The sequence below is a fragment of the Capsella rubella genome, unplaced genomic scaffold (genome assembly GCF_000375325.1).
Source record: "Capsella rubella cultivar Monte Gargano unplaced genomic scaffold, Caprub1_0 scaffold_6, whole genome shotgun sequence".
Classification (NCBI taxonomy): domain Eukaryota; kingdom Viridiplantae; phylum Streptophyta; class Magnoliopsida; order Brassicales; family Brassicaceae; genus Capsella; species Capsella rubella.
Genome location: NW_006238918.1, coordinates 6,090,117 through 6,117,711, shown reverse-complemented (window position 1 = coordinate 6,117,711; position 27,595 = coordinate 6,090,117). Strand labels below are relative to the sequence as shown.

Below are 27,595 nucleotides of genomic sequence, written 5' to 3'. Positions count from 1 at the left end.
TCTGTGAAGTAGCTTGGTGCAAACGCTGGTTCAGTTATTTATTATGTGGATACTGAGAAAGATTTATCCGGTTGAAATAGTAAAGATTGCTAAAGAGTAAAGATTTATCCGGTTGAAATGTTATGATACGAAAGGTAAGTGAGCGTGGTGAAAGTGAAATGTGTAAAATCTGTGGAACAGCCGAATCAATATATTATTAACACCAGAGCTTGTGTTATCTGAGTGTTTCATTGTTTCCAAAGAGAACAATATGTGGTAATGATCTGACAGATAGATCTAAAACAACATTACAACAAAACGTAATTACTTTCTCGCTTCTTTCCCTGGATTGAAACTACAATAATCCGGAGACAAACTAAATTCGAATCCAAGTATAACCTAACCAACAGTTATACAAGCTTTGACTACAAGATACAATTCAGCTGTCATCACTGAACTGAACTAGGGTAGATCAATGGAAAAGCAGCTGAATTTGCTATAGAAACCCAGCTCTTAAGTATCTGAGCTAAGGACTAAGGAAAGACATTAAAAGCCTTTCTAAGTTTTGCAAAATCAAACTCCTCTAAGCTGAACTTCCAACTGCTCTATTCGCATAGCCAAATCATGCTTCCCGCTATTCTTCAACCCATCAGTAACCATATCAAAGCACCGTGATATCGGAACCAAACCCATCTCTGTCATCTCAACCAAGTAATTAGCTGCATCCACAAACTTCCCACCACGACCACACATTGTAATCAGCATAGTGTAAACCGGCCTGTTAGGCGGATGAGCCTTCACCTTCATGTCACTGAAAAAGCTAAAGGCATCATCAAACATCCCATTCCTACACATTCCCTTAACTATCGGAGCATACAAACTCGGAAATGGCTTATGCCCATCTTCCACACAATTGTTCAACAACCGAAACGCCTCATCAATCTTTCCAATCTTTGAAACAGCAGGTATAAGTGTCTTGTAAGTATCGATATCTACACAGAGACCTAACTTGCAAGCTGTATAATACATCTCAATGCAAAATTCAACTTCCCCTGATTTAGATATAGCTTCAATCAGAGTATTAAAAGTTTGAATATCAGGAACAAATCCTCCTTTAGTCATCTTACTCACCATCTCTTTAGCAGATTCCAAGTAACCAGCATTTAACAATCCTTCAATAAGCAAATCACGCCCACGAGCCGGTGGATTAAACCCTTTCCTACTCATCTCATCAAGAAACTCTTGAGCCTCCTTCATTTTCCCCGCGGAACACCATCCGTTGACCAAGATAGCATATGTTCGCTTATCTGGCTTGAGACCTTTCCTTATCATTCGCCGGATCAAAGCATAAGCGCCATGGAACATCTTCACATCACAAAGCGCATGGAGCAACGAATTGTAAACATCAACGGTTTGTTGACATCCGAGTGTCTTCGGGACACCATTGAAGAGCTCCACAGCTTGATCTACATGGCCGTTCTTACCGTACTGCTCAATGATGAAGCAGAGAGTCTCACCGGAGATGTCGAGAGACAGGTCCTTCATTTGTTTGAGTATTTTCCACATCGATTCATATTTTTTATGTGAAGCTAAAGATTTAGCAAGCTGTTCGTATTCCATAGACGTTGGTGTGTAGCTAGGGTTTGATCGAGCCCAATTGAAGAACCGGAGAGAATCGTTGGCGGAACGAGAGGTGGCGCGGAGGACTCTGAAAACGAACTCGGATGTTACAGGGAGACGGAGACTGTTCAACGATCTCTCCGGATGAATCTCGCGGCGGACGATGTTGACAACGTGGTTGATCGCTGCGAAGTAATCACCTTTGGTTGAAGTCGAATCAGAGCTTTGCAAAGGCTCAAGACTGTTGAAATGGCGCATACTAGATTCAATAGAGGCTCTGATAGTGAAGATCGAGTAAAGGCTTCCGCCGGTATAACGCCGGAGGAGAAACATTTTCTCACCGGAACAATCTCTCCGACGAGATGAGCTCTGAGAGAGAAGATAGTAATTTTACTTAAACCAGTGACGTGGGATATTAATTTTAATTTTATTAATTTTATTTAATTCTAACAGTTAATCGAAACGCTGCGTTTAGAGGGGATGCCCTAGTTTGATCACTTAAAACCCTAAATGTCTCATTTCTCCTCCCACTCTCAGCATTAGGTTTCTTTGTAGCGGCTGACGAAAGAGAAACCGTAACCATGGCGACTCAACCTGCGGTCGAATCAGTGCAATGCTTCGGAAGGAAGAAGACCGCAGTGGCCGTCACCCACTGCAAGCGTGGTTCTGGTATGATCAAGCTCAACGGTTGCCCAATCGAGCTTTTCCAGCCTGAGATCCTCCGATTCAAGGTGTTCGAGCCGGTCCTTCTCCTCGGAAAGCACCGTTTCGCAGGCGTGGACATGAGGATCCGTGTCAACGGTGGTGGTCACACTTCCCAGGTCTACGCCATCCGTCAGAGTATCGCGAAGGCTCTTGTTGCGTTCTACCAGAAGTATGTGGATGAGCAATCGAAGAAGGAGATTAAGGATATCTTGGTGAGGTACGACAGGACTCTTCTTGTGGCGGATCCGAGGAGGTGTGAGCCGAAGAAGTTTGGAGGTCGTGGTGCTCGTTCTCGTTTCCAGAAGAGTTACCGTTAAAAATGCTGGTTTGTTTTTGTTATTCGATTTCGAATCATCTTAAGGTTTTTTTTGGAGTATTTGAGTATGGACTTGTGATCTGAGACTCGTTAGATTTTATAATTTCAGTTTTCTTATGCTTTTTTTGGATAATGGTGATTCTCCAAGAAACTTATGTTATGCTATCGTTTCTTATCTTAAAGTTCTTATTTTATTTCATTGTCTGGTCTGCCTTTTTACTATTTTATTTCTTGTCTTGATATGTATGACATCTGTATAGTTCTCGATCAAAGGTTAGGTTAATCATCATTCCTTTCAATCTCCATTTGTGTCTAAATATTAGTTCTAGTTCAGTTTATGAGAAGACTGTTGCTTGATGTAATTGGCTTACAGTGATGAAATCTCCATTAAGCAAATGGGCTAAATGTTAATTGTAGTTAGTAGTCTTTGCTCTTGTTGAGTTGACTCAATATAGAAGTTGTGTTCTCGACTATGCTTATTGCTTAGGTTGATGTTGTTTTCATTTTTCAGAACAGAAATAATGCAGAGGATTTGATTTTTCCATTTACATATCTCAAGGCTTTCTTCCTTTGACTTGCTTTCATTGGATTTCAAAAAAGAAAATCAATCTTTGCAAGGCAAATTTGGTTTGTCTGCTTAGTGGAAGTAGGTTATTTTACGAGATTAGAATTGTAGTCCCATTCTTGCTTTCAAGACCTCAATCAGTAATCAAAGAATATTTTTAACTTGCTGGTCCTAAACACAAAACCTTTTTCAAATGTGACAATTGACAACCGGAAGATTTTGGTCAAAAGTGTTAACTCATAAGAGAGGTATGAGCGTTTCTGACCTTGGTCGTAATTTTTGAACTTTTGGGAAAAATGATCCATGATTCAACTACTTCGAAACTGGAATTAAAACTCTTGTGTGTGTACAAACGCAATACGAGGCAAAAAGTCAACCTTATGAACGCGCAAAGAGTATCTCAAGTCTTGACGCAAAGCAGAAGAGGACAAGTCACAAGCCAATCATAAGGGTCCAGAGATATATCTATCAATCCCTCAAGATCTGTGGTAACTTTTCCTTTCCAAATAAACAAACAAAGAAGGATTATAAGCTATACTTTTCAGCTTCTCTCATGGCAGTTTCTTCATCATTGTCATTGCAGTCTTGCCATTGGAGATACCATGTGTTCCCAAGCTTCAGCGGCAAAGACGTCCGTCGAACATTTCTCAGCCACCTGCTCAAGGAGTTCCAGCGAAAAGGAATCCGTACGTTCATAGATAATGATATCAAGAGAAGCCAAATTATCAGTTCTGAGCTCGTTCATGCTATAAGGGAATCTAGGATTGTGGTTGTAGTGCTGTCGCGAACCTATGCATCTTCAAGCTGGTGTTTGAATGAGTTGGTGGAGATAAAGAATGTTAGCCAGAACATCATGCCGGTTTTCTACGAAGTGGATCCATCTGATGTGAGGAAACTACGAGGAGAATTTGGAAAGGCGTTTGAGAAAGCATGTGAAGGACAGCCAGATGAGGAAGTGAAGCAGAGATGGAGAGAAGCTTTGGTCTATATGGCTAATATAGCCGGCGAGTCTTCTCAAAATTGGTTAGTTATTCTGATTCCTTTAGTCATAATATCCAAACTTTGTTTCATATGAATGCATTGAATTTCTTGTTCTCGTTATTTTTATGGTTTGGTGAAAGCAATCTTTTCTTCTTGATAGGGACAATGAAGCAGACATGATTGAAAAAATTGCTATGAGCATTTCAAATGAATTGAATTTTACACCATCACGAGATGCTGATAATCTGGTTGGAATTGACGCTCATATGAGAGAGATGGATTCACTGTTATGTCTAGAATCAACTGAAGTGAAGATGGTGGGGATTTGGGGTCCTGCAGGAATTGGCAAGACAACAGTTGCCAGAGCTTTATTCAACCGACTCTCTGAAAACTTCCAACACACTATTTTTATGGAGAATGTTAAGGGAAGTACTAAGAGCTCGGAACTTGATAGCTATGGCTTCAAACTGCGTTTGCAAGAAGAGTTTCTGTCTGAAGTTATTGATCATAAGCGTATGAAGATACATGATTTAGGTTTGGTAAAGGAAAGATTGCAGGATCTGAAAGTTCTTGTTGTTCTTGATGATGTTGATAACCTAGAACAACTTGATGCCTTAGTGAAACAGACTCAGTGGTTTGGTTCTGGAAGTAGGATCATCGTGACCACGGAAAACAAACAGCTTTTGAGAGCGCATGAAATCAATTTCATATACGAGTTGGGTTTTCCATCTAGACGTGAGTCTCTTCAGATTTTCTGCCAATCTGCATTTGGAGACAGCTCTGCACCAGATGGTTGTACTGAGATTGCTACTGAAATTACAAAGCTTGCTGGCTATCTTCCCCTAGCTCTGAAGGTTTTGGGGTCCTCTCTGCGAGGGATGAGCAAAGATGAACAAAAATCAGCATTGCCTCGACTCAGAACCAGTCTAAATGAGGACATTAGAAATGTTTTAAGAGTCGGATATGATGGTTTACACGAGAAGGATAAGGCCATATTCCTTCATATTGCGTGTTTATTTAATGGTGAGAACGTTGATTATGTGAAGCAAGTACTTGCAAGTTCTGGCTTGGATGTCAACTTTGGGCTTGAAGTCCTTACCAATAAATCTCTCATACACATATCGAGATGCAGTCATACCATTACGATGCACAATTTGCTAGAACAATTGGGTAGAGAAGTTGTTTGTGAACAATCCCTTGACGAGCCTGGAAAACGTCAATTCTTGGTTGATGCTTCAGAGATATATGATGTACTTGTTGATCACACTGTAAGTCAATTTTTTGCCACGTTACTTTCATTTTTAGTTTCACATAAACATTACTTTCAGTTGATATCTCTGTGTTTCAGGGTACTGGAGCTGTTTTGGGCATATCTTTGGACATATCAAAGATCAATGAGTGGTTTCTTAGTGAAAGAGCTTTTTGTGGGATGCATAATCTGTTGTTTTTAAGATTTTACAATTCCTTTCCGAGGAAAGATCAAACCGAGCTGCATTTACCTCGGGGATTGGATTATTTACCCCGTAAACTCAGGCTGCTGCACTGGGATGCATTCCCCATGACATCAATGCCTCTGAGTTTTCGTCCAGAGTTTCTTGTTGTGATCAATCTAAGAAAGAGCCAACTTGAGAAGCTGTGGGAAGGAACACAAGTAAGTTAATTTGATAGCTCTCCTTTCTCAATTCGCATTAACATTATCTAATTGTTTGTCAATTTTTATTTGTTTCATGTGGGATTTTTTTAGCCTCTTAGAAGTCTAAAGCAGATGGATTTAAGTATGTCTGCGAATCTAAAAGAGATTCCTGATCTTTCAAAAGCCGTAAATATCGAGGAACTCTGTCTCAGCCATTGTGAAAATTTGGTGATGTTACCTTCCTCGTTCAAGCACCTTAACAAATTGGTTGTTCTTGACATGAAGTATTGCTCAAAGCTAGAGATTTTCCCCAGCAATATGAACTTGGAATCTCTTAGCATCCTCAATCTCGATAGATGCTCACGATTAGAGAGTTTTCCAGAAATTTCTTCGAAGATTGGATATCTCTCTCTATCAGAAACTGCAATAGAAGAAGTTCCCACAACAGTCGCGTCCTGGCCATGTCTGGCAGCACTGGACATGTCAGGCTGCAAGAGCCTTAAGACATTTCCATGTCTTCCAGACACTATAGAATGGTTGGATTTTAGCAGAACAGGGATTGAAGAAGTCCCTTTGTGGATCGAGAAACTATTTCGGCTCAATAAACTATTGATGAATAGCTGCATGAAGCTAAGAAGCATCTCTTCTGGGATATCTAGGCTGGAACATATCGAAACACTAGATTTCCTGGGATGCAAAAATGTTGAGAGCTTTCCTGTAGAGATCTTCCAGAGCTCTCGGTTCTGTCATAATCTGGTGATGGAGATGAGAAACATTCATAACCCTGATCTTCCTCGACCATTCTATTTCAGGAATAACTATATTGACACTATTCCAGATTGTATCACACGTCACTGCAAGCTGCCTTTTCTAAATTCATCAGGAACAATCTCCAGCGATATTGAGAATAATTTCATATGGTTCGATGAAGATTGAGGAAAAGCCTTACCTATCTTGTAGAAATGTTGGATCCTGTAAGATATTACATGTTGATTTTTTTAGACTCTATATGTTTGAGATTCAAGAGGCTTGCATTATGATTGGCAAATTTATTTCGCTTAAAGATGAGTATATTGACAACAACGACGAGGACTATGTTATTAATTTTTTTTTAAAAAAACAGAAGTTAAATCGAATAACAAACTCATCAAACTGATAATATAACTAACAGTTTCTTCTTCGCTTCACTCTAAGTACACAATTCTCCAAGTTTCTATTTCGCTTTGGGTCCTGTGTATTCTCTCGTGAGTTTATCGAGATAATCTCAGGCTGAAAATGGCGGATTCGCCGGCGGACTCGACAGAAGCAAAAGCCGATACTCTGCGGCTGGAGTTGCACAAGGTACTGACGGATGTTTTCCACGACGGACTAGGCAAAAATGGCGGCGAGAATGAAGGAAGTAACAGAGTCTTGAAAGCAATCGATGAGTCTGTTGTTAGAATCTTGGATTGTCTGAGGAAAGTGGAATCGGAGAAGCCACCGTTGAAAGTGCCGGAAGAGTTTATATGTACACTCTCGAAGAACATCATGATCCAACCTATGATCATATCTTCTGGCCAGGTTTGATCTTTGTCATTTTCTTCTTCTTACTGTTTTAGTTTATCAGAGTTATGATTCCACATTGCCAAGAACAGATCGATGCAAACATCGATCGAGTGTTTCTTGACAGTCAAGAATTAGGGTTCAAAGATACATACTCTGTTGTTTGTGCTGATTTTGCTCTCTTTACTCTGTTTTTTTTTTCTTTCTCAGACGTATGAACATAGATACATCACAGAGTGGCTGAAGCATAACCGTACGTGTCCCAAAACCAAAGAAGTCCTCTCACACATGTTTTTAACACCAAACCATTTGATGAATGAGTTGATAACGCAATGGTGTCGAGTTAACAAAGTTGATCGACCAAAACGTTCATCTGATGAACTATTCATGAAACTGTTCAGCGATGACATGGAATCGTTGCTTCAGCGTATCTCCTCTCCCTCCTCGGTTTCAAATCAGCTAGAAGCAGCGAAAGAGCTTAGCCGCCAGACCAAGAAATATGTCACCGCTTGTATCTTCTTTGTCGCGCAGCTCCCTAATTCGATCACCAGGTTGCTCACTCCGCTCTCTGTTTTGGGAGATGACGTAGACGCCAATCCTGAGCTTCAAGAGAGTATCATCACATCATTGTTGAACATCTCGACTGCTCAACCGGATACAACAGTAATTGCTAAGAACCCTCATGTGATGCCACTGCTTGCAAAGTCTCTGCAAAAGGGTACAGTTGTAACACAAGAAGCCTCTGCGGCGACTCTAACGTTACTCTCAGACATTGCTTCTAACAGGATCATCATCGGGAACTCAGAAGCACTCAAGGCTCTGATAGATCTACTCGAACGGTCGTCACCAGATACCACGGTTGAAGCAGCTGCTCACGCTGTTCTCGACTTCTGTAATGGATCGGAGAGCTATGAAAAGGCGATTTCAGCGGGTTTGATTCCAGTAGTAATCAAAAATATCAAAGCAGGAAGATATGTGGATGAGATGCTAAATATCTTGACATCGATTTGTACGGACAGCAGGGCTGCCAAGGAAATGGAGGATCTAGGGTTTTTTAATGATCTGTTGGGGATGTTGAGGAAACCGAGTAGCTCGATGACTTGTGAGAATGCTGTAGAAATCATCTTCAACATGTTTATGAAAAACAAAGACGGGTCTAGACTGGAAATGCTCGAAGAAGAGGAGATTAAACACGGGACATTTATGGAGCTTTCACATAAAGGATCACATAATGCGGTCGGAAGGGCCGAATGGATCTTAAGGTGGATTAAGAGGTTCGCTGATAGTAAAGAGAGAGCCACTGAGGGCACAGAGGCCTGAGTTTTCAAAATCAAAAGTTCTTGTCATTGGATCCTATAGGTCCCTAGTTTTGTACACAATGGAGTCTGAATTAATTTGACCTTTTTTCCTTATTTTCATCGTATAAAATCATATTCGACAAAAGGTTTTATTTGTTGGTTGGGGCAAACGAGCATACCCTAATATAATATATTGGTGTATTAAATCTCGTCTTTATATATTGTTGACACATCAAATTAGTAAACAGAAAAGTTATATTAAATTACATTTACAAGATATGAAATAAACATTAAAGAAAAACATGCAGAGGAGCAAGAATAACAAATTCATCTCTATAACTGTTATATAACAGATTCTTTTAGCTTCTCTCTAAATTCCAAAGATATTAATTTTTCAACTATTCTCGAGTTTCTCTAGGCTTTTTGCTTCTCTTGCTTTGGGGGTTCTGTGTGGATCGATCGAGAGCGTACGTTCGTTGAGAAAATCTTCGGTTGAAATGGCGGACGTGACTGAAGCGAACGCTGACGAGACTCTGGAGTTGCACAAGGTACTGACGGAGATTTTCCACGACGGAGTAGGAGGCAAAGATCATCGAGTCGAGACTGATGAAGGAGTCTTGAAAACAATTGATGAGGCTGTTATTAGAATTCTTACTTGTCTAAGGGAAGTTGAGTCGAATAAGCCACCGGTGGAAGTGCCGACAGAGTTTATATGTACACTCTCCAATACGATCATGATCGAACCTGTGATCATCGCTTCCGGCCAGGTTTCTTGATTTTCATTCATCTTTTTATTTGCATGCATCTTTATTTTGATACATAGATGAAAGCGCTCTTGTATAACTGCACCTTCTAGTTTTGGTATCATAAAACAAGAAACAGAGCGTTATGGTTCAGCTTGCCAAGAAAGCATCCATGATATTATGAATGTGTACGTATACAAATATGTTCATTTTGTCTTATGCAAACAATAGAACGATCGAGTTGTGTTTCTTGACAGTCAAGATACAGATTCTGTTGTTTGTGCTGATTTTTGCCCTTTACTTTTTTTTCTTTTTCTTTTTCTTTCAGACTTATGAAAAGAGAGACATCACAGAGTGGCTGAAGCATAACAATATATGTCCCAAAACCGAAGCAGTCCTCACTCACTTGTTTTTGACACCCAACCATTTGATCAATGACTTGATTACGCAGTGGTGTCTTGTTAACAAAGTTGATCGGCCAAAACCATCTGATGATGATATCATAGTGACTGAGCTATCCACTGGTGAAATCGAATCATTGCTTCTGCGTATTTCCTCTCCCTCCTCGGTTTCAGATCAGATAGAAGCTGCAAAAGAGCTTAGCCGCCAGACCAAGAAATATGTCAACGCACGTGTCTTCTTTGTCACGGAACTCCCTGATTCGATCACCAGGTTGCTCTCTGTATTAGGCGATGACGTAGACGCCAATCCTGATCTACAAGAGAATATCATGACATCATTGTTGAACATCTCGACTGTTGAGAATTACCAAACAGTGATTGCTGAGCATCCTCAGGTGATGCCACTGCTTACAAAGTCTCTGCAGAAGGGGACAGAGGAAACAAAAAACGTCTCTGCAAAGACTTTGTCGACACTTTCAGGCATTGATTCCAACAGGATCATCATCGGGAACTCGGAAGCACTCAAGGCTTTGATAGATCGTATCGGGGAGCCGGCTGACGACATAGGTGAAGCTGCTTACGCTGTTTACAAGCTCTGTCTTGACTCGCAGCAGAACACGAGAAAGGCGATTTCAGAGGGTTTGATTCCCGCAATAGTCAAAAATATCAGAGTAGGAAGAAACGTGGAGGAGATGGTATCTGTCTTGGCACCGATATCTTCAAACAGCAGGGCTCAGGGTATAATAGAGGAGTTAGAGATTGTCTCTGACGTGATGGAGATCTTGAGGAACACAAGTTGCATGGTGACTTGTGAGAACGCTTTAGATACCGTCATCAACATGTTTGGTAAAATCAAAGGCATGCATAGACACTCAATGCTCAGCAACGAGGAGACTCCACACGGGACATTTGGGAAGCTTTCAAGGCAAGGATCAGATGGTGTGGTCAGAAAAGCTAAATATATTTCACGGTGGATCAGGATTTTCACTCTGTCCGAATCTCTCCGAATAGTGCGTTATGATCACTGAGAGAGATATTCAAAATCAAAACTTCATCTAGTCATTGGATCCTTATAGCCATCTCATATTCTCTGATGCATCATTTTAACAATTTGTCTCCCTTTTTCTCTCTAGATTTTTTTTTTTAATATAAGAGAATATTTTTCTTGGCTTCAAGTATAAAGGATAGCTACAAGATATTTTTATCGATTAGTTTTTTAAAAAAGGTTATATACGTTTCGTTTTATGCCGACCGTTAAAAGTGTAAATAGCACAAAGAGTGATGCAGAGAAGTTTAGTTGAAAATTTGGGACCAAAAGTAGGATAATCATGACACATGGCTATATGTATATATAAAGACACACAATGGAGACTGCGCAAAACCAGCAAGTCATGTGGATGTTTTCTCTTGTATTTTTTATCTTCTAAATCGTGTTCAACAAAGCTGATTGATATATATTTTTTGGTTGGGCCGGGTAAACGAACCAAACTTCTTGAAAACTATACAAACCACTCAATCTCATCAGCAAGCTATACAAAACTGTAGGCATTTTTCTTTCAATACTCGCAAGAAAAAGAAGAGTACCATACTCCACCATGCATGCATGTTGCTCAATTTTCGTATACTCAAAACTATATAACCACAAGAAAATGTATACTCCACCATGCATTTTTCGTATACTCAAACTACAACAACTAGCGAATTCTATTTCTATATGTCAATAGTGATTTTTAACCAAAAAACATATATATCAATAGTGATAATATAATATATCGTTTTTTAATAAATAGAGCAGGAAAGATAGTTGTTTAGAATGTATATAATGTATATATATATATGTGCCAGACAACAATGTATCATACCATACGTTATGTATTGTAAGTTAAATATATATAGTGTGAAGTGTGAACAGAACATGTCTCTATTTTAGTAAAAACGCCAATCTCAAATTAAGCTTTTCTTTATTTTTCGTTTACACATCAGAATAGTAAACCGTATCGTGTAACAAAGCATATAAATTAAATATATATATACAAAAAATGAAAATGCAAAAAGGAAAGAGTGCCTCTCTTATGGGACTTCCTAATAAAATTGCAAATACGTAAAGGAAAAACGATCTTAGCTAATTAGTGGAGTACATTACCAAAATTAATGGTCTAAAATACAAGTGGAGTAATTAAAGTGACAGTTAAAACATTGCACGAAAAAAAAATACAAAGCATGCTTTAAGAATTTTATTTAAGAAAAACCACCGAATCTGTAAAATGAAGCTGACCAATCAAAGTCGTCTGTCAGCTAAAAAGCTAATTCCCAAAAAAGAATGCAGAGAATGCGGATATGACGTGGCAGTCTAAATACACAGGTGGCGTACGTAATTATTTAAAACCCAAATCGAAGTTTAATTAAATAAAGAAAGAAAAAAAATAAGAAGAAGTAGAAGAAGATGAATGAATAAACTCATCAGAAACTATATATAAAAAAAAATACCCCAACTGATTCATTTTTGTTTCTTCGCTTCTTTCTGTAAACTGCAAATTTCCCCAAATTCTCGAAGTTTCTAGGGTTTTTCTTCTGCTTTTGTGTTCGTCGAGAAATCTCCGGCGGAAATGGCGGATTCGACGGCGGACGCGACGGAAGCAAACGCCGATACTCTGAGGCGGGAGTTACAGAAAGTACTGGCTGAGATTCTACACGACGGAGGAGGAGGCAAAGATCGCGGTGAGACTGAAGCTTGTTTCGGAGTTGTGAAAGCGATTGATGAAGCGATCAGAATCCTGAATTGTCTGAGGAGAGTAGAAGAATCGAGAAAGCCGGAATCTGATATTTCTCCGGTGAAAGTGCCGAAAGAGTTCATATGTACACTCTCCAATACGATCATGATCGAACCTGTGATCATCGCTTCTGGCCAGGTTTGATCCTTTTCTCTGTTTTTTTTTCTTTCTATTAGTAAATTTCTTTCCAAGTTTCTAACGATTTCTTGTGATTCTTGCTCATCTTTTTGTTTGCATGTGTTTTGATTTCCATGTATTCGTATCAATGCTATTGTTGTGTGTGTAAATATAAGAATGCACCTTCTTTTTATGTATACGCATATAAAGTTTCAGTGTGTCACAGAACAAAGAAACAGAGTTATGATTCACATTGCCAATAAAAGAACTATGATAGTATGTTCATTTTGTTTTATACTAACGACGGAGACTCGATGATTCAAGATGCAAGATTCTAGTGTTTGTGCTGATTTTGCTTCTTTTTTTGTCTTTTTTAATTTTCAGACGTATGAAAAGAGATATATCACAGAGTGGCTGAAGCATGAACGTATATGTCCCAAAAGCAAAGAAGTCCTCGCTCACGGTTTTTGGATATCAAACCATTTGGTCAATGAGTTGATTACGCAATGGTGTCGTGCTAACAAATTTGATCGGCGAAAACCTCCACCTGAAGAAATAGTCACTGAGCTGTTCACTAGTGACATAGAGGCACTGCTTCACCGGATTTCCTCTGCCTCCTCCGTTGCGGATCAGACAGAAGCTTCAAAAGAGCTGCGCCGCCAGACCAAGAAATTTACCAATGTCCGTGTCTTCTTTGTCGAGGAACTCCCTGGTTCGATCACCCGATTGCTCAGTCCGCTCTCTACTTTGGGCGAGGCAGTAGACTTGAACCCTGAGCTTCAGGAGAATCTTGTCACAACATTGTTCAACCTCTCGATTCTTGAGAAGAACAAAACAGTCATTGCTGAGAACCGTCTAGTGATCCCTCTGCTCACAAAGTCTTTGAAACAGGGGACAGCTGAGACACGGAGAAACGCTGCAGCGACTTTGTCATCACTCTCAGCCATTGATTCTAACAAGATGATCATTGGGAACTCGGAAGCCGTCAAGGCGCTGATTGATCTTATCGAAGAGGGTGATGTGTTAGCCACAAAAGAAGCCACTTCCACGGTCTTTAACCTCTGTATTGTATTGGAGAACAAGGAAAAGGTGGTTTCAGCGGGTCTGATACGTGCGGCAACCAAAAAGGTCAAAGCAGGAAGCAATGTGGATGAGTTGTTATCTCTCTTGGCGCTGATTTCCACACACATCCGGGCGATTGAGGAAATGGATAAGCTAGGGTTTATCTATGATCTGTTCAGTATATTGAGGAAACCGAGTAGCTTGCTGAATGGGGAGAACGCTGTAGTGATCGTCTTCAACATGTGTGACAGAAACAGAGACCAATCCAGGCTGAAAGTGGTAGGAGAAGAGGAGAATAAACACGGGACATTTACAAAACTTGCAAAGCAAGGATCAGTTCGTGCGGTGAGGAAGGCACAAGGGATTTTACAGTGGATTAAGAAATTCGTTACTGGTAAAGAGCCACAGAGGGCATGAAGGAATCAGGTGTTGTTAATACGTAAATAGATTTGCAAACTGACTCTTACCGATCCAATATTGATGGTAAATATAGTCATAGAAAGTGTAGAGATTAAAGATAGAAGGCAAAGGTGTATATAGTCTCTCCTCTTTGGGAATGAAAAGTTCCTGAGTTTTGCTACTCTTTAGTTGACTTTCTGATTCAAGATCGTGAAATGAGGATTACATAAAGCAGAGGTTGTCTTTTTGTAGTGACTAGTGAGTGTCATAATGGTTAGTAATATACAACATATGTCGAAATCCAAACGGACGGCAATGGCATTATCTTTGAATGGGCGGCTTATATGGCTGGCCGGTCATAGTCTCCTCCCATGTATGGCTAAGTCGACTCCAGTCAACCGAAAGCAACAAATGTATAACAACATGTAATTACTGTACTTCACAACATAATTGATTACTTGTTAAAAAAAAAGGTAATTATGGTGGGGTTAATAAACCTATCCGTGATTAAGAAACTTGACGAAGGCGTCGGTAGTAATTGGTTGGAGATAATGTGGGGATAAAATTGGGAAAGAAAAAAAAAGGACTAGGGTGATGTAACAACAACAACATGGAGAATCAAATCAATGTGATGACTTTATAGCAATACCACCACATTCACCACCAATCACCATCACCATTTCTTATCCTCCGTAGATTAAAACAGGCTGCGTACATATACATTCTATATTCAAAAAGTATTAATTTTTTTACACACGAATTGATTAAAATTAGAGGTTCACGGGATAATCGAAAATTCAAAAGTAGCATAAGTGTGATATTGACTTCAAGGAGAAAACGAAATATATAGTGGGGGTTGGTTAGGCCATCTACTTACTTACTAATGACTTTTCTTACTCTTTTATGTGATTGGTTACTTCTTTGTTTTGAAGATCATTTTGAGCACTACTACATCTTTATGTAATTCTTCGTTCGATCACCAACCATTATGTAAGTTTTTTCCTTGCAAACAATAGTTTACAATATATATATAGTTATTGTTAGTTTACAATCATATTTTTGGGATGTTTAATTTTCTTTTTTACTCAAGTCTGTAATTGATTCAATTTATAAAGATGTAGTAGTCCTCATTACAAATAACATGCACACACAAAAAAATGTTGAGAACGTACATGACAAAAGAAGGAGAGAAAATCTTATAAAGTAGATATGCAATAAGACAAAAGGACTACTCCGATGTTACTTTGTTCCTCTTTTTTCTATAAACCAATAGTGTGCTATCTCTTCTTCTTTTCTTTTTTTCTGCCAAAATCCATGTATATATATCATATATGTATATATTAAATGAAATTAAACAAACCAACAAAACAAATTACATTATTCATTCTTGATCCTACATTTTTCTTTCTTCTCCTTCTCTTGATTCTTCCTTCCCCAAATTCATGCGCATGGAACCAAACAAGCTAAAAAGCTAGGCCTTCTCTTCTGCTACACCATGTAATTATATGTACCATTTTAATATCAAAACTAGTATTAGTTAAGAGGAAAAGGTCATGTGTGAGTGAGATGGTGGTTGACTTACCCTTGTTGAAGAATGGATAAGTTCAGGAGGGATCTTGTAGAGATCTTCATCGACGGGCTTAGGTGGCCTTGAGATGGGAGCGACGTCGTCGTTTTGAAAGTGCTTGACTCCGTTGACGTCAATGTAATACTTGTCTGTCTGTGCACTCACGTCACGCACACGCCTTTGTGGTCCTCTTTTCTCCCTCATCCCCGCCGTCTACGCCAAGTCATTTACCACCAAACAACGCGTTTCTCTTAGACGACTTTAGATAATTACACTTATCGAGTTAATTAAATATATAATTATTATTTATATAATCAAGAAAAATCAAATAAGTAAATGAACCTGTCTTGAAGGATGGTGGTGACGTGGACGGTGTGAAGCAAGCTTTAGGGCTTCTGCAGAAGAAGAAGAAGAAGATGTAGATGAAGTGGTAGTGGAAGAAGAAGAAGTGGTGGTGTAGTTTTGGTGGCGAAGCAGACCAGCTTGTCTTGGATTCTCAAAGTATTGTGTTATTGGCATCTCATTTGCTTCATCCCATTCTCCAAACCGAGGAATCTGTCCACTTTTCTTCTTGTAATCATCATATCTCCCCTGTCCCCATTTTATTACTTTAATTAGTACAAAAATATGCTAATAAAATCTCTAATCAAGAACCCACAAAGAGGACTCAAGATTCAAGAATCAAAGGAATCAAGAACCCACAAGAAACAGTGATTCAAGATTCAAGATTCAAGAACCCACAAAAACAAAGGATTCAAGCTCTTCAAGATTCAAGAACCACGGAGGGCCAAACACGTGACCAAGTTTGGCACTTAGTGTATATATGAGTGGTGGATTTTAATAGTATCAGAGAGAGTAAGGTAGCTAGATAAGGTGTTATGTGAGGATAAAACATTATTTTTGAAGATGGAACTTGATGAAGAAACTAAACGATTTGCCAAAAAGAGAGAGAGCTATGGAACTTTTGGAATGTTAGAGACGACAGAAAGAAACAAGGAGAAAGGATTAAAGAAGATAACTTACATGAGCCATGGCGATTTCTATCTCGCTCTCTCTCTCTTTTTCTCAACGCACTAACACACAAAATAAGAAAGAGTGATCTCCAGAAAGGTTACTGTCTTTTTATAATAGAAGTGGGGTATGTAGGCAAAGAAGAACTTGGCCTTACTCTAAAAGTCTAAACAGTCAACTATGATAGAGATATCCTATACACAAATTTATTTTTTAATATCTTTCATTTAAAAAGAAAAAAGGAATAAAAAAACTTTGAAGAGTAGAATCTCTTCCAAGTTGGGTTGATTTGGAAAAATCAATTGGATATTTGGATAGATCTTAAAATTCAAGTTCTTATTACGTTTCCAAAACTTTTCTGTGCTTATCTTAGTTCAGTTCAAGCCATTTAACTAGGCCACCTTAATTAATATCAACATCCATATACACACAACACAATAGGTTCTTACATATTTTTAAAATACAAACGAGCTTATAACAACCATTTTTCTGATTTGTGTGGGATATATCCAAATTCAAATACAACTTCATCGTTACATATTATATAAAATAGATGATCCATATTTTACAAAAAATCATGATTATAGATCTAAACCTTTTCAGAGTTTTCAGACAAAAAAAAGGGCATGATCGAAGAGTGTAGGGGAAGGTGGGAAAAGGGAAGAGAGTAAGAAACGCGTTTATAGTCGTTCTCCATGGCTTCTCTTTTGTATTAATTAGGTTTTTGTCAGTGAATGACACATATTTACTTTACGTTACATTACACAACACCACATTATTAAAAACGAAACTACCTTTCCTACTCTTTGTTGACAAAAGATGTCCACTTTATATAACAAAAAGAAATTATAAAACAAATGAGCAGCAGCATTTCATAATGTGATATGAATACGCATCTAACTCTATATGTTATTACGTTCTTACTATCGTGATGATTGACTATTATATTGTCGGACCACTTTTTCACATGGATTTCCTGCATTTTTTTATTTTTTTTATGATGGATATATAATTTTTAATTATTAGCTAGCATTATAAATACATACTATAGCAGTATAGCTCATTGATGATTCCTTATTGGTTATCATCATTTTATTAGTTTTCCATAATGTTCAATCAATGAGGCCTATATTAATGAATGCAAACAGTTCAGTGTTTACAATTGAGTGTGACCTTAGTATGTATATATACAATTATACATATATTTCAACAGTGATATCAAGAAATTGATAAGCTATTGAGTAATAGGATAGTATCTTATTCACTGTTTTAATCTTTAAGAATATATATATATATAATTGAAAAACAGAAAAACTAAGTGTATTTATTGGTCCAAAAACTGAAAACAGACGCTTGTGGTAGCAGCAGCCTGGCCTCGTGGAGTGATATCCGGTCAGAATTCAGAAAATAAACAAGTTCTTGACTTTTCTTTGTCGTTGACCTTATTGCTCCTACTTTTAGAATATTTACTCGTTCACGTCTATTCATAATCCATTCTTTTGTTTACTGTTCTCGTAATTTTCAGTATCGAGGAGAATTACTCTACAAGCCACGATCATTTGACCAAATCATAGCCACCTTTTTTTTTTTTGGTTCATAACTAAATCATACATGTTTGTCTTTTACAATATCTGCCATTATCAACCACAGTTAAAACGGTAGTAGAAGTTTTTTAATCCATGGTGAAACTTTCAGACCACGATAAAATTAAGTATATGGATTTAGGTTTTGGCATTTTATACTAAACAAACGCACGCGTTACACCGAAAAGAAGAAGAAGAAGAAGCGTGAGCTAGCGTATTAGTTAAATCTTAGTTTTAGCCAACTTTATGAAAGTTTGTATCAGTTTCAAAATAAAATAATTGAATACGGCGTTACATTTTGTTGACAAATAAAAAAACAATAAGAGTATATATGGCGTTACATATTGAAAAAAATAGTTTTATGCTTTATGTGTGTGGTTTCATATATAAAAATGGTAGTTTATGCTGTGTGACAATAAATAAATACGGTTGGGCGACTTGGCGTAAGCTTGACGATGACGGTGGAGAAGTTGGGGGAGGTTTTAGGGGGAGACTCTCACTCACATTTTCACACAGTCAAAGTTCACATTTTTTAAAAGTCCCTTTTTGCTGCTGATCCTTCCATACCTCTCTACCAACAAATTTGTCAGTTGTGTGCATCTATTTGTCGGTTCAATTTGCTTTGCTTTTTCAATATATATATATATACTAAACAAAACTTTATCCTAAAAAAAATGAAATGTAATATGAAATTTGCATGTGTTATTAAGAAGGAAAAGAAAAGAAAAATCTGACCGTAATAGTTGAGTTTATTATTACAATACAATTTCAGCTGTTTATTTGATATCAGGGTTTTGTATTACTGATTTTGATTACTAGCCCCAAAAAATACACGTAAGCTAAGAAAAAAAAAAAAAACTTTTAAAAACGAGTTAAACAGAAAATGGTAGTTTGATTAAAAGGCAGTTATTTGTGGCCCAATAAGGGGAAAAAACGGGCCATACAATAATCAAACAATAAATTTTGAGAACACACTGTTCTATATTATACTGGGCCGATCTGAATTCCAACAGTCCGAAGCTGAGAGATTAAGATGTACATATGGGTTAATAAGAATCCACCACAATCAAATAACACGAATAGTATAGGAAATCACATAGCAGTATCTTTTTGTTTTGTTTCTTCTTTTATATATTGCTTTGAAACATTTTAATGGCCCCTTCTTTAAATGGGCCTCACTTTTTTTTTTTTTTTTGGTTATATATGCATAAAGAAAATAATACGATTGGTGAATAATTTTTGTACAAAAAAATAAATAAATACAAGTGGTAATTTTTCCCACACAACTAAGGAGTTGTTAATTTTTTCCTAAAGATATATTAGGGTAATATGTTTGAAAATCCAAACATCAATGTTTGAAAAATGTTTTGTGGGAGTGATACAAAAGAAAAGAAAAAAAATTGTATGGGTCTCGTAGTGGGCTGCTCTGGATTATATAATAGTCAGAAGCTTATGATTAATTAGATTTTTAGAAAACAGAAAAGAATGATGATGTTAATAATGTATACGGTAGTTTCATTGTTTCAGAGAGTGCTTAATCTTAAGATTTGGTAGACGCTGCATTGGTTTAGTTTAACCTTTCTAACTTAAATATTGACGATCGAAACAGACCACAAAGTGATTCTTTAAGGTTCGAGACCCGTACGTTAAAATCTCAGGGCCGACCGCTCCTATGTTCATATTCTAATTAATAATGCTACTAACTATAATAATGTAATAACCTTGCGATCTATAATTTACTTGAGTAACAAGAAACAAAACATTCACACTCTTATTATGTTTATGTTTATGTTTCTTTTAGGGTTTCTAAAATTTGATTAGGTCAGCCTGAATATATTAAGTGAGATCGAGACCCTCTTCCTCGACATATGAAATATGTTCTTCCGTTCTGAAATTCTCCTCTCTCTCTATTTTTTTGTTTGTTATTTTATATAACAAATGTTACTATAACAGTCAAATATTCAAACATAATCAAATACTACCAGATATAGAAGACTTTTTTCTTTTTGCTTTTACTTTTCTTATACCTTAACAAATAAAATTCAGATTACTAAGATACATACAAAAATCTCAAAGCTGGCCTACATATGAAATATGTATACGTTTTTACTCTAATATAGAAAAAAGTTTGTGCATGTGCTCAATTCCAATAAGCTATTTTATATATGTTTCTGTTCTGTATAGTGTGTCTACATTCATTTGGCCATTGTACACACTGACTTGATACATTAAAAAAAAGAAAAAGCAAAAAAAAAAAAAAAAACAAAGCCATCGTCTTCCATAGTCGGAAAGATTAAAATACCATTGGGATTCACCAAAACATAACTTTAGTGTGTTATTTTTTATTTATTAATTTGGATATATTTCTATAAAAATTTAGCCAACCCGTTATCTCAAACTCTTATTAGTTAGGTGAGTCACTCATACATATCTTCCATTTTTTTTTTATATAAGAGGAATATAAGTTTTGAGTGGACTGATAAAATACTATCATTTTCAAGAAGAAACAAAACAATACAACAACGTCTTCTTTATAAACCAACTAGCAGTTGATCCGCGCTGTGCGCGGGAGGTTTATAATTTTTTTTGTTAATTTTTTATTCATATTATGATATTTTATTTATTTTTAATTGATTTTCAAAACATGTTATAGTTATTTTCTCTTGAATTATTATCTTTCAATATTTAAATTTGGACTAAAAGCATTTTCTTTTTGATCATGTTATAAACTAATATTTCACTTTCAGTTTTATTTTTCCCCTTTAAAATTTTATATATACAATTACATAAATGTTGTTTTTATTCTACCATAAATTTAAAATTTACTTACATTCTTAAACTCAGTAACACATTTAAAATTTTAAACTATGATCAATTTAAAATGAAAGTTAAATTATATTATTACCACTAACTAATAAAAAATAAAAGTATTTCTTATTTAATATTTCATTTATTTACTTAATTTATTTTTATTTATATAAATTTTATATTAATTAAATAAGTAGCATAAATATGCACTAAATGAATGTCTTAAATTTATTTTAATGTAAAAAAATGTGGCTTAGGTGGATGTTTAGGTGGCATTGAGAGGAGAGAAAAAGCTAACTTTATATATATATAGATACGTTTCAAGAAGAAGAAAGAAAAGAAAAAAGAAAAAAAAGACGTTACTTACGATGAGTGCGGTCAAGTCGGCGTTAGGCGATATGGTGATAACCTTTCTGTGGGTTATTCTCTCGGCCACGTTTGGGTTGCAGACGGCGGCGATTGTTTCCGCAGCCGGGTTTCATGGCGTCACTTGGGCACCTCTGGTGATCTCTACTTTGGTTGTTTTTGTCTCCATCTCCCTTTTCACTGTTATCGGAGACGTTCTTGGTGGCGCTAGCTTCAATCCTTGTGGAAACGCTGCGTTTTATACTGCCGGCGTTTCTCGAGATTCTCTCTTCTCCTTGGCGATAAGATCTCCTGCTCAGGTGTGTGTGGCTATGATTTAAGCTAACTAAGCTTTTGAAACCAAACCAAGTTCTTCTTGAACTTATGATGATGATGATCTTTTTTTAGTTCTTGTGACATCTTTTCATATGAGTATTCGCTTTTTGTGTCTTGTCTCTTCGAATTAGAACCAATTTCTAGTTATAGTTACTTACATTTATTTTTGTAACTATAGAACAATGTGTTCATCTACTTAGATGAGCAGGAATAAAAAAGTATCTTGGTTTGTTTGGCTTTTTCTGCAGTTTCTTTTGTGTGTGTCCATGTTGTGTTAGTGATGTTTTTGTTTATGATTTTTAATAAACAAAAACATTAATATTTTTAGAATTTAGACCAACGGGAACAAGCTGGCATATTTGTTTCCTTATGTGATGTTATGTTTTTTTTTAAATCTCAGGCAGTTGGTGCGGCAGGAGGTGCGATAACGATCATGGAGATGATACCAGAAAAGTATAAGACTATGATTGGAGGAAAGCCTTCAATTCAAGTTGATGCAGTACACATTGGAGCTATCGCAGAAGTGATTCTAAGTTTCAGTGTTACATTCTTGGTGTTACTAATAATCCTAAGAGGTCCTCGAAAACTGCTGGCTAAAACTTTCTTTCTCGCTCTCGCTACCGTATCAGTGTTTGTCGTAGGATCTAACTTCACTAGACCATTCATGAACCCTGCCATTGTAAGTTTCATTACCATATTCATTGATCCTAACTCAAACTTTGTTTGACATTAAAACATAGTTAATTCATATAGTCTTTGTGTGGTATATATTGTGGTACAGGCATTTGGGTGGGCATATATATACAAGTCTCACAATACATGGGACCATTTCTATGTGTATTGGGTTAGCTCCTTCACCGGAGCTATATTATCTGCGATGCTCTTTCGAATTCTATTTCCGCCGCCAAGTCTAGTCCAGAAGAAACAGAAGAAAGCCTGACGAAAAAGTACTAGTCAAAAACATTTCTTGAATCCATCCCCTTTGTTTGTAGCCGTAGTACAAATCCCTTTGTCTTTTGTTTGTAGACTTATCAATGTCTTCTTTACAGACGTCACATTTGTCCGGTTTGTACGTAATCTTTTTTTTTACTCTTGTCCGGTTTGTATGTAATCTTCTTTTACTCTTGTCCGGTTTAGTATTGTTGGTTTTATCACTATAACAAGTTCGATTCCACCAAATTATGAAAAGTAAAGTGAAAAACAAAGAATTGAATGAAAAATTAGCGGTTGTTAATGCAAATAACGCGAACAAATTAAATTACTACTTGTATATATTTTGGTTTATTTATTCTAAAATTTAACTAATTTGTCTTGTGCTTAACTAAGGGGGTGTTATTAGTTGTTTAAGTTAAATTCAACTCCATTACATTTTTAAAATTCATAAGACTTTCAAAATCTGGGTTCATTGAGACTGATTTATTATTCATTCTTTAAATCAGTGGAAGTGTATTTACACTGACACATGATATCTTTTGGTTTTGAACAATAGAATTGAATTCTATAACAAATGATTTTACAATTTTCAATGAAATTATACCAAACTTTTACCATCACGTATTTTTTTCCCATTTCAAATTTCTGTATTGAAGTCTTAACATATCTTTTAAAGATGAAAATTGTTTTTTTGTTTTGTTAAAGTGATCAAATGAATCATACAACAGCTGTTAAAACAATATACACATTAACTAGGGATAAAAAAAAAGACTGGGAAAAAATGATAAAGAGAGATACATATGTGTTGGGTCATGGGTGAATGAGTTTGCAAATATTGATAACGTACGTGTTTACGTTAAATGAAACTTTTATTAATTTATTAGATTGTCAAATCTCATGTTAGAAGGTTGGTTTTGGGACTGACATAATTTACACATGAAATCAGTTTCAGATTCACTCAAAGCTTTTCAAATGAAATCATTTGTGAAAATCCACCAAACTTGAATAACATAAGACTTTAGTTAATAATTGTAAGTATAAGAACCAATAACACTAGATTTTAAACTCTTTTAATGAAGATTTTGCAAATATAAGAACCAATAACACTAGATTTTAAACTATTTTAATGAAGATTTTGCAAATATAAAAACCAATAACACTTGATTTGAGTAAAGTATTTAAAATCATTGATTAAATAACATTAGACTTCGGTTAGAGTTAGAATCTATTAAAATCCATTATCCAATAACACCCACTAAGTAAGCTCATCGTGGGAGTTACCACTTACCAAAGCCTAAAGGGGAGTTACCATCTCCCGCAATCGTAACCCATAACGTCTTTTGTTTGTATTGTTTGTATCATCTATTGCTTAATACAAAATACAAATATACAGATCTGGGGAGGAGGAGCACACAAGTGTTTGAATCCTAAGCTTTTTCTCCAGATCAAATCCGGGCGATTCAAGCCGCCTCTTACAATCCACCGTCGATCTGGAGCCGTTACAGGATCCGCCGCAGACCACGGCGTCATCCGGCACCGGCAACGGCAACGGCAACGGTAAGATACGCTACCGTTCGCCTTCTTCCACTGAGCTTCTGGAGTCCGGTAACCATTCCCCTACATCCGACTCTGCTGACGGAGGTAAGATGACGGCGAAGCGTGGGATTGGCCGCCATGAATCTATTGCTGACAAGATCCAGCGCCATCGTGGTCTTCTACTTGTGATTTCCGTTCCCATTGTCTTGATCGCTCTTGTCCTCCTGCTAATGCCTGGGAGATCGACTTCTGACTCCGTCGTTGAGGAGTACATGGTGCATAATCGTAAGGGAGGTCCTAATTCCAGAGGTCCCAAGAACTACGCTGTCATTTTTGATGCTGGGAGTTCTGGTAGCCGTGTACATGTTTACTGTTTTGATCACAACTTGGATCTTATTCCTCTCGGGAATGAACTTGAGCTCTTTCTACAGGTGAGATACATTGGTTCCCTTTTTACTCTTTCATCCATCTCACGAATGCCTACTGGATATGACACTTGAATTACAGTTCGCCTGCACTGCTTGATAGATCTTTTGTTGTTTTCAGACTTGTTGATTCAGATTTCTTATGGTGATTACTGGTGCATTTGTGTTATTTTAAGGCAATATGGTTGTTACTTGTTAATGTGTGGAAAAACTTGGACTGTGTAGCCATAGGTTATTCATTCATATCTGTTGGATAGAGCTTATTTGACCTTGCTTTCACTGTATTATAATTGACATGAACTCTGTGTTCCCGGAATTAACATGAAGCTTGAACTCACCTAACTAGCATCACCTAGCTCCTTGTTTCTTTATATTGCAGTGGCTTGAATGTCTGATTTAGTTTTCGCTTTATTGGTGCTTGTTGAAACTTTGACTGTAAGCTGTTTACTGATTTGATTTCAGCTAAAACCAGGGTTGAGTGCATATCCTACTGATCCCCGGCAAGCAGCAAACTCTTTGGTGTCTCTTCTTGACAAAGCAGAAGCTTCTGTTCCTCGCGAGTTGCGTCCAAAGACTCCTGTCAGAGTTGGAGTATGGAAATGAATTCTCCCCTGCATATATAATTGAAGCTCTTTCATATTATCCTTGTTTATTTTGTGAATCATGTGACGTGATTTTCTCTGTATCTTGTCAGGCAACGGCAGGTTTGAGGACGCTGGGTCATGAAGCATCTGAGAACATTTTGGAAGCGGTAATTACATTTCCATATATTATCAGCCACATTCGTAGGTCCTTTAGTTCTTATACTTTATTATGATTTTCTTTATAAGGTTAGGGAACTCTTGAGAGATAGAAGCATGCTGAAAACTGAGGCAAATGCTGTTACTGTACTGGATGGTACTCAGGAAGGTTCTTATCAGTGGGTACGTTATCCCACATTTGTTCGTCTCTTACAAGAAGTCATTTTGATGTATATCTTATGTGTCTGCATCTATACTTTTAATTTCATTGTCAACATTTCTAAAAGTAAATTCTGGACCGGTATCCTTTCTAGTTCTTAATAATTCAATAACAAGTGTCTCACTATGGAAACTGTAATAGTTTGAGGTATAGTAAGTACAATAGTATTGTATTTCAAGATATTGGACCCGAACCAACCCTAATCAAGCTGGCATTTGGTCTTATTTGGCTTTGACTTTGCAGGTGACAATTAACTACTTGCTAAGGAACTTGGGAAAACCATACTCAGATACGGTTGGAGTGGTTGATCTTGGAGGGGGATCTGTTCAAATGGCATATGCTATATCTGAGGAAGATGCTGCAAGTGCACCCAAACCATTAGACGGAGAGGATTCTTATGTCAGAGAAATGTATCTGAAGGGACGGAAGTATTTTCTCTATGTTCACAGGTGACAAACCATACTCACATGTGTCTTTGAATTGTCGTATACTAACGACTCCCAAAGAGCCGAGCAGTTATTCTACATCATTTGTATATTCTAATGGACTCATTAGATATTCTGGTCTTCCATTCATTCATAATCCTTAATGTGAGGTGTTGGTATTGGTTTCTTCTTGCTTGTAGTTACCTACATTACGGCTTACTGGCTGCCCGAGCAGAGATTTTGAAAGTTTCCGAAGATTCAGACAACTCCTGCATCGTGACAGGCTATGATGGTGAGAGATTATTGTTTTATTCATGAGAGCTTTCCAACTAGAGTTGCCTGCATTTATCCTCAACATATGACACATGTTCTCATTATTGCCATTCCTTTCGCAAGAAAATCTCTGGATATGCAGTTCTCTTAAGAGTATTGGATCTAATAGTTTTTGGTTTCTTCTAACATACTTTATCTACTGTAGGTATGTACAAGTATGGAGGAAAAGAATTCAAAGGCACTGCTTCACCATCTGGTGCGAGTCTTGACGAGTGCCGAAGGATAACCATCAACGCATTAAAAGTGAATGATACATTGTGTACACACATGAAATGCACATTCGGTGGAGTTTGGAATGGTGGTCGAGGTGGTGGCCAAAAGAATATGTTTGTTGCTTCTTTTTTCTTTGACCGTGCAGCTGAGGTAATTAAACTAAAAACACAGTTTTGCATGCACAACCTGTATTTTCTTTTTTTTTGTTAAACTCGGTACTAATGGGTTTTGGTTTATGACACAGGCTGGATTTGTTGACCCAAAGCAACCCGTTGCGACAGTTCGTCCCATGGACTTTGAGAAAGCAGCAAAGAAAGCTTGTAGTATGAATCTGGAAGAGGGAAAATCAAAGTTCCCGCTTGTGGAGGAAGACAATTTGCCTTACTTGTGCATGGATCTCGTTTACCAATATACTCTGCTCATTGATGGATTCGGTAAGTATATTCTCTTTATATTCACCTTGAAAACTCATAAAACAACGATTCAATATTATTTTAGTTAGAATATATGACTACACTAACTGACTAAAACATTAATAAGTTATATTTAAGACGTCAAGATTGTATGTATAGTGATGATAAATGATAATAATGACAACCTATAGACATCAAGGAGTTTTAAGTACAGTAAAACCTCTATAAATTAATACTCGATAAATTAATAACTTCTATAAATTAATAAATTTATCCGGTCCCAAGTTGGGACCAGTGTAATTTTAGACATATTTCGATAAAATAATAAGATAATAATTTTTTTGAAAATCCTTTGTAAATATATGGTCCCATCAAAATTATAAATTAATAATTAGGTAAAATTTTCAAAATATATGTATATATAAACACATTAGTTTTTGTTAGATTTTATTTCTAATATTTTACTATATGAAAAATAGTTAGCATTCTATTTTAATACATAATTATTATTATTTTATTTGTAATTGAATATATAAAATACTAATTATCATGATTAAATCTTATTTTTAAATATA

The 27,595-nt window shown here is 36.8% G+C and overlaps 9 protein-coding genes across 12 annotated transcripts in view; 7 read left to right on the top strand and 2 right to left on the bottom strand.

The window, feature by feature from the left end:
• Positions 1–159: 159 nt before the first annotated feature.
• On the bottom strand, positions 160–2,065 carry LOC17883636 (pentatricopeptide repeat-containing protein At5g18390, mitochondrial). Its single transcript, XM_006287588.2, has one exon. It carries the CDS (start codon positions 1,930–1,932, stop codon positions 553–555), a length of 1,380 nt encoding a protein of 459 aa, XP_006287650.2. The 5' UTR covers positions 1,933–2,065; the 3' UTR covers positions 160–552.
• Positions 2,066–2,129: 64 nt separating this feature from the next.
• Positions 2,130–2,819, top strand: LOC17883415 (40S ribosomal protein S16-3). The gene has a single exon (XM_006288791.2). The coding sequence runs from the start codon at positions 2,181–2,183 to the stop codon at positions 2,619–2,621; it is 441 nt and encodes a 146-aa protein (XP_006288853.1). The 5' UTR covers positions 2,130–2,180; the 3' UTR covers positions 2,622–2,819.
• A 919-nt stretch (positions 2,820–3,738) lies between these two features.
• On the top strand, positions 3,739–6,823 carry LOC111829934 (disease resistance-like protein DSC2). Its single transcript, XM_023780178.1, has 4 exons — positions 3,739–4,208; positions 4,327–5,434; positions 5,515–5,817; positions 5,911–6,823. Exons 1-4 carry the CDS (start codon positions 3,739–3,741, stop codon positions 6,733–6,735), a joined length of 2,706 nt encoding a protein of 901 aa, XP_023635946.1. The 3' UTR covers positions 6,736–6,823.
• A 244-nt stretch (positions 6,824–7,067) lies between these two features.
• On the top strand, positions 7,068–8,661 carry LOC17883725 (putative U-box domain-containing protein 46). The gene is made up of 2 exons (XM_006287628.2): positions 7,068–7,359; positions 7,552–8,661. The coding sequence occupies exons 1-2, from the start codon at positions 7,075–7,077 to the stop codon at positions 8,659–8,661; spliced, it is 1,395 nt and encodes a 464-aa protein (XP_006287690.1). The 5' UTR covers positions 7,068–7,074.
• A 475-nt stretch (positions 8,662–9,136) lies between these two features.
• On the top strand, positions 9,137–10,910 carry LOC17884482 (putative U-box domain-containing protein 46). Its single transcript, XM_006289760.2, has 2 exons — positions 9,137–9,406; positions 9,711–10,910. Exons 1-2 carry the CDS (start codon positions 9,137–9,139, stop codon positions 10,809–10,811), a joined length of 1,371 nt encoding a protein of 456 aa, XP_006289822.1. The 3' UTR covers positions 10,812–10,910.
• A 1,322-nt stretch (positions 10,911–12,232) lies between these two features.
• Positions 12,233–14,390, top strand: LOC17883032 (putative U-box domain-containing protein 46). Its single transcript, XM_006289822.2, has 2 exons — positions 12,233–12,692; positions 13,056–14,390. The coding sequence occupies exons 1-2, from the start codon at positions 12,390–12,392 to the stop codon at positions 14,148–14,150; spliced, it is 1,398 nt and encodes a 465-aa protein (XP_006289884.1). The 5' UTR covers positions 12,233–12,389; the 3' UTR covers positions 14,151–14,390.
• Positions 14,391–15,229: 839 nt separating this feature from the next.
• On the bottom strand, positions 15,230–16,829 carry LOC17884567 (ubiquitin hydrolase B). Of its 4 annotated transcripts, none has more exons than XM_023780820.1 (5): positions 16,723–16,829; positions 16,179–16,290; positions 16,042–16,094; positions 15,715–15,912; positions 15,230–15,620 (listed from the first exon to the last, which is right to left on the bottom strand). In XM_023780820.1, exons 1-5 carry the CDS (start codon positions 16,729–16,731, stop codon positions 15,573–15,575), a joined length of 420 nt encoding a protein of 139 aa, XP_023636588.1. In that variant the 5' UTR covers positions 16,732–16,829; the 3' UTR covers positions 15,230–15,572. The 4 variants fall into 4 exon arrangements, with proteins under 4 accessions (XP_023636588.1, XP_023636589.1, XP_023636587.1 ...); XM_023780821.1 differs by having other exon boundaries at positions 15,230–15,617; XM_023780819.1 differs by having other exon boundaries at positions 16,042–16,290.
• A 4,602-nt stretch (positions 16,830–21,431) lies between these two features.
• LOC17881271 (probable aquaporin SIP1-2) lies at positions 21,432–22,945 on the top strand. Its single transcript, XM_006286480.2, has 3 exons — positions 21,432–21,766; positions 22,183–22,461; positions 22,564–22,945. The coding sequence occupies exons 1-3, from the start codon at positions 21,470–21,472 to the stop codon at positions 22,720–22,722; spliced, it is 735 nt and encodes a 244-aa protein (XP_006286542.2). The 5' UTR covers positions 21,432–21,469; the 3' UTR covers positions 22,723–22,945.
• A 1,118-nt stretch (positions 22,946–24,063) lies between these two features.
• Positions 24,064–27,595, top strand: part of LOC17882206 (apyrase 2) — a 4,108-nt gene continuing 576 nt past the window's right edge. Inside the window, exons 1-8 of the mRNA XM_006290171.2 lie at positions 24,064–24,682; positions 25,139–25,267; positions 25,371–25,427; positions 25,507–25,599; positions 25,880–26,085; positions 26,262–26,353; positions 26,540–26,757; positions 26,852–27,041. Of these exons, the coding sequence (XP_006290233.2) occupies positions 24,362–24,682; positions 25,139–25,267; positions 25,371–25,427; positions 25,507–25,599; positions 25,880–26,085; positions 26,262–26,353; positions 26,540–26,757; positions 26,852–27,041 (1,306 nt within the window). The 5' untranslated portion in view covers positions 24,064–24,361. The remainder of the gene's footprint in view (positions 24,683–25,138; positions 25,268–25,370; positions 25,428–25,506; positions 25,600–25,879; positions 26,086–26,261; positions 26,354–26,539; positions 26,758–26,851; positions 27,042–27,595) is intronic.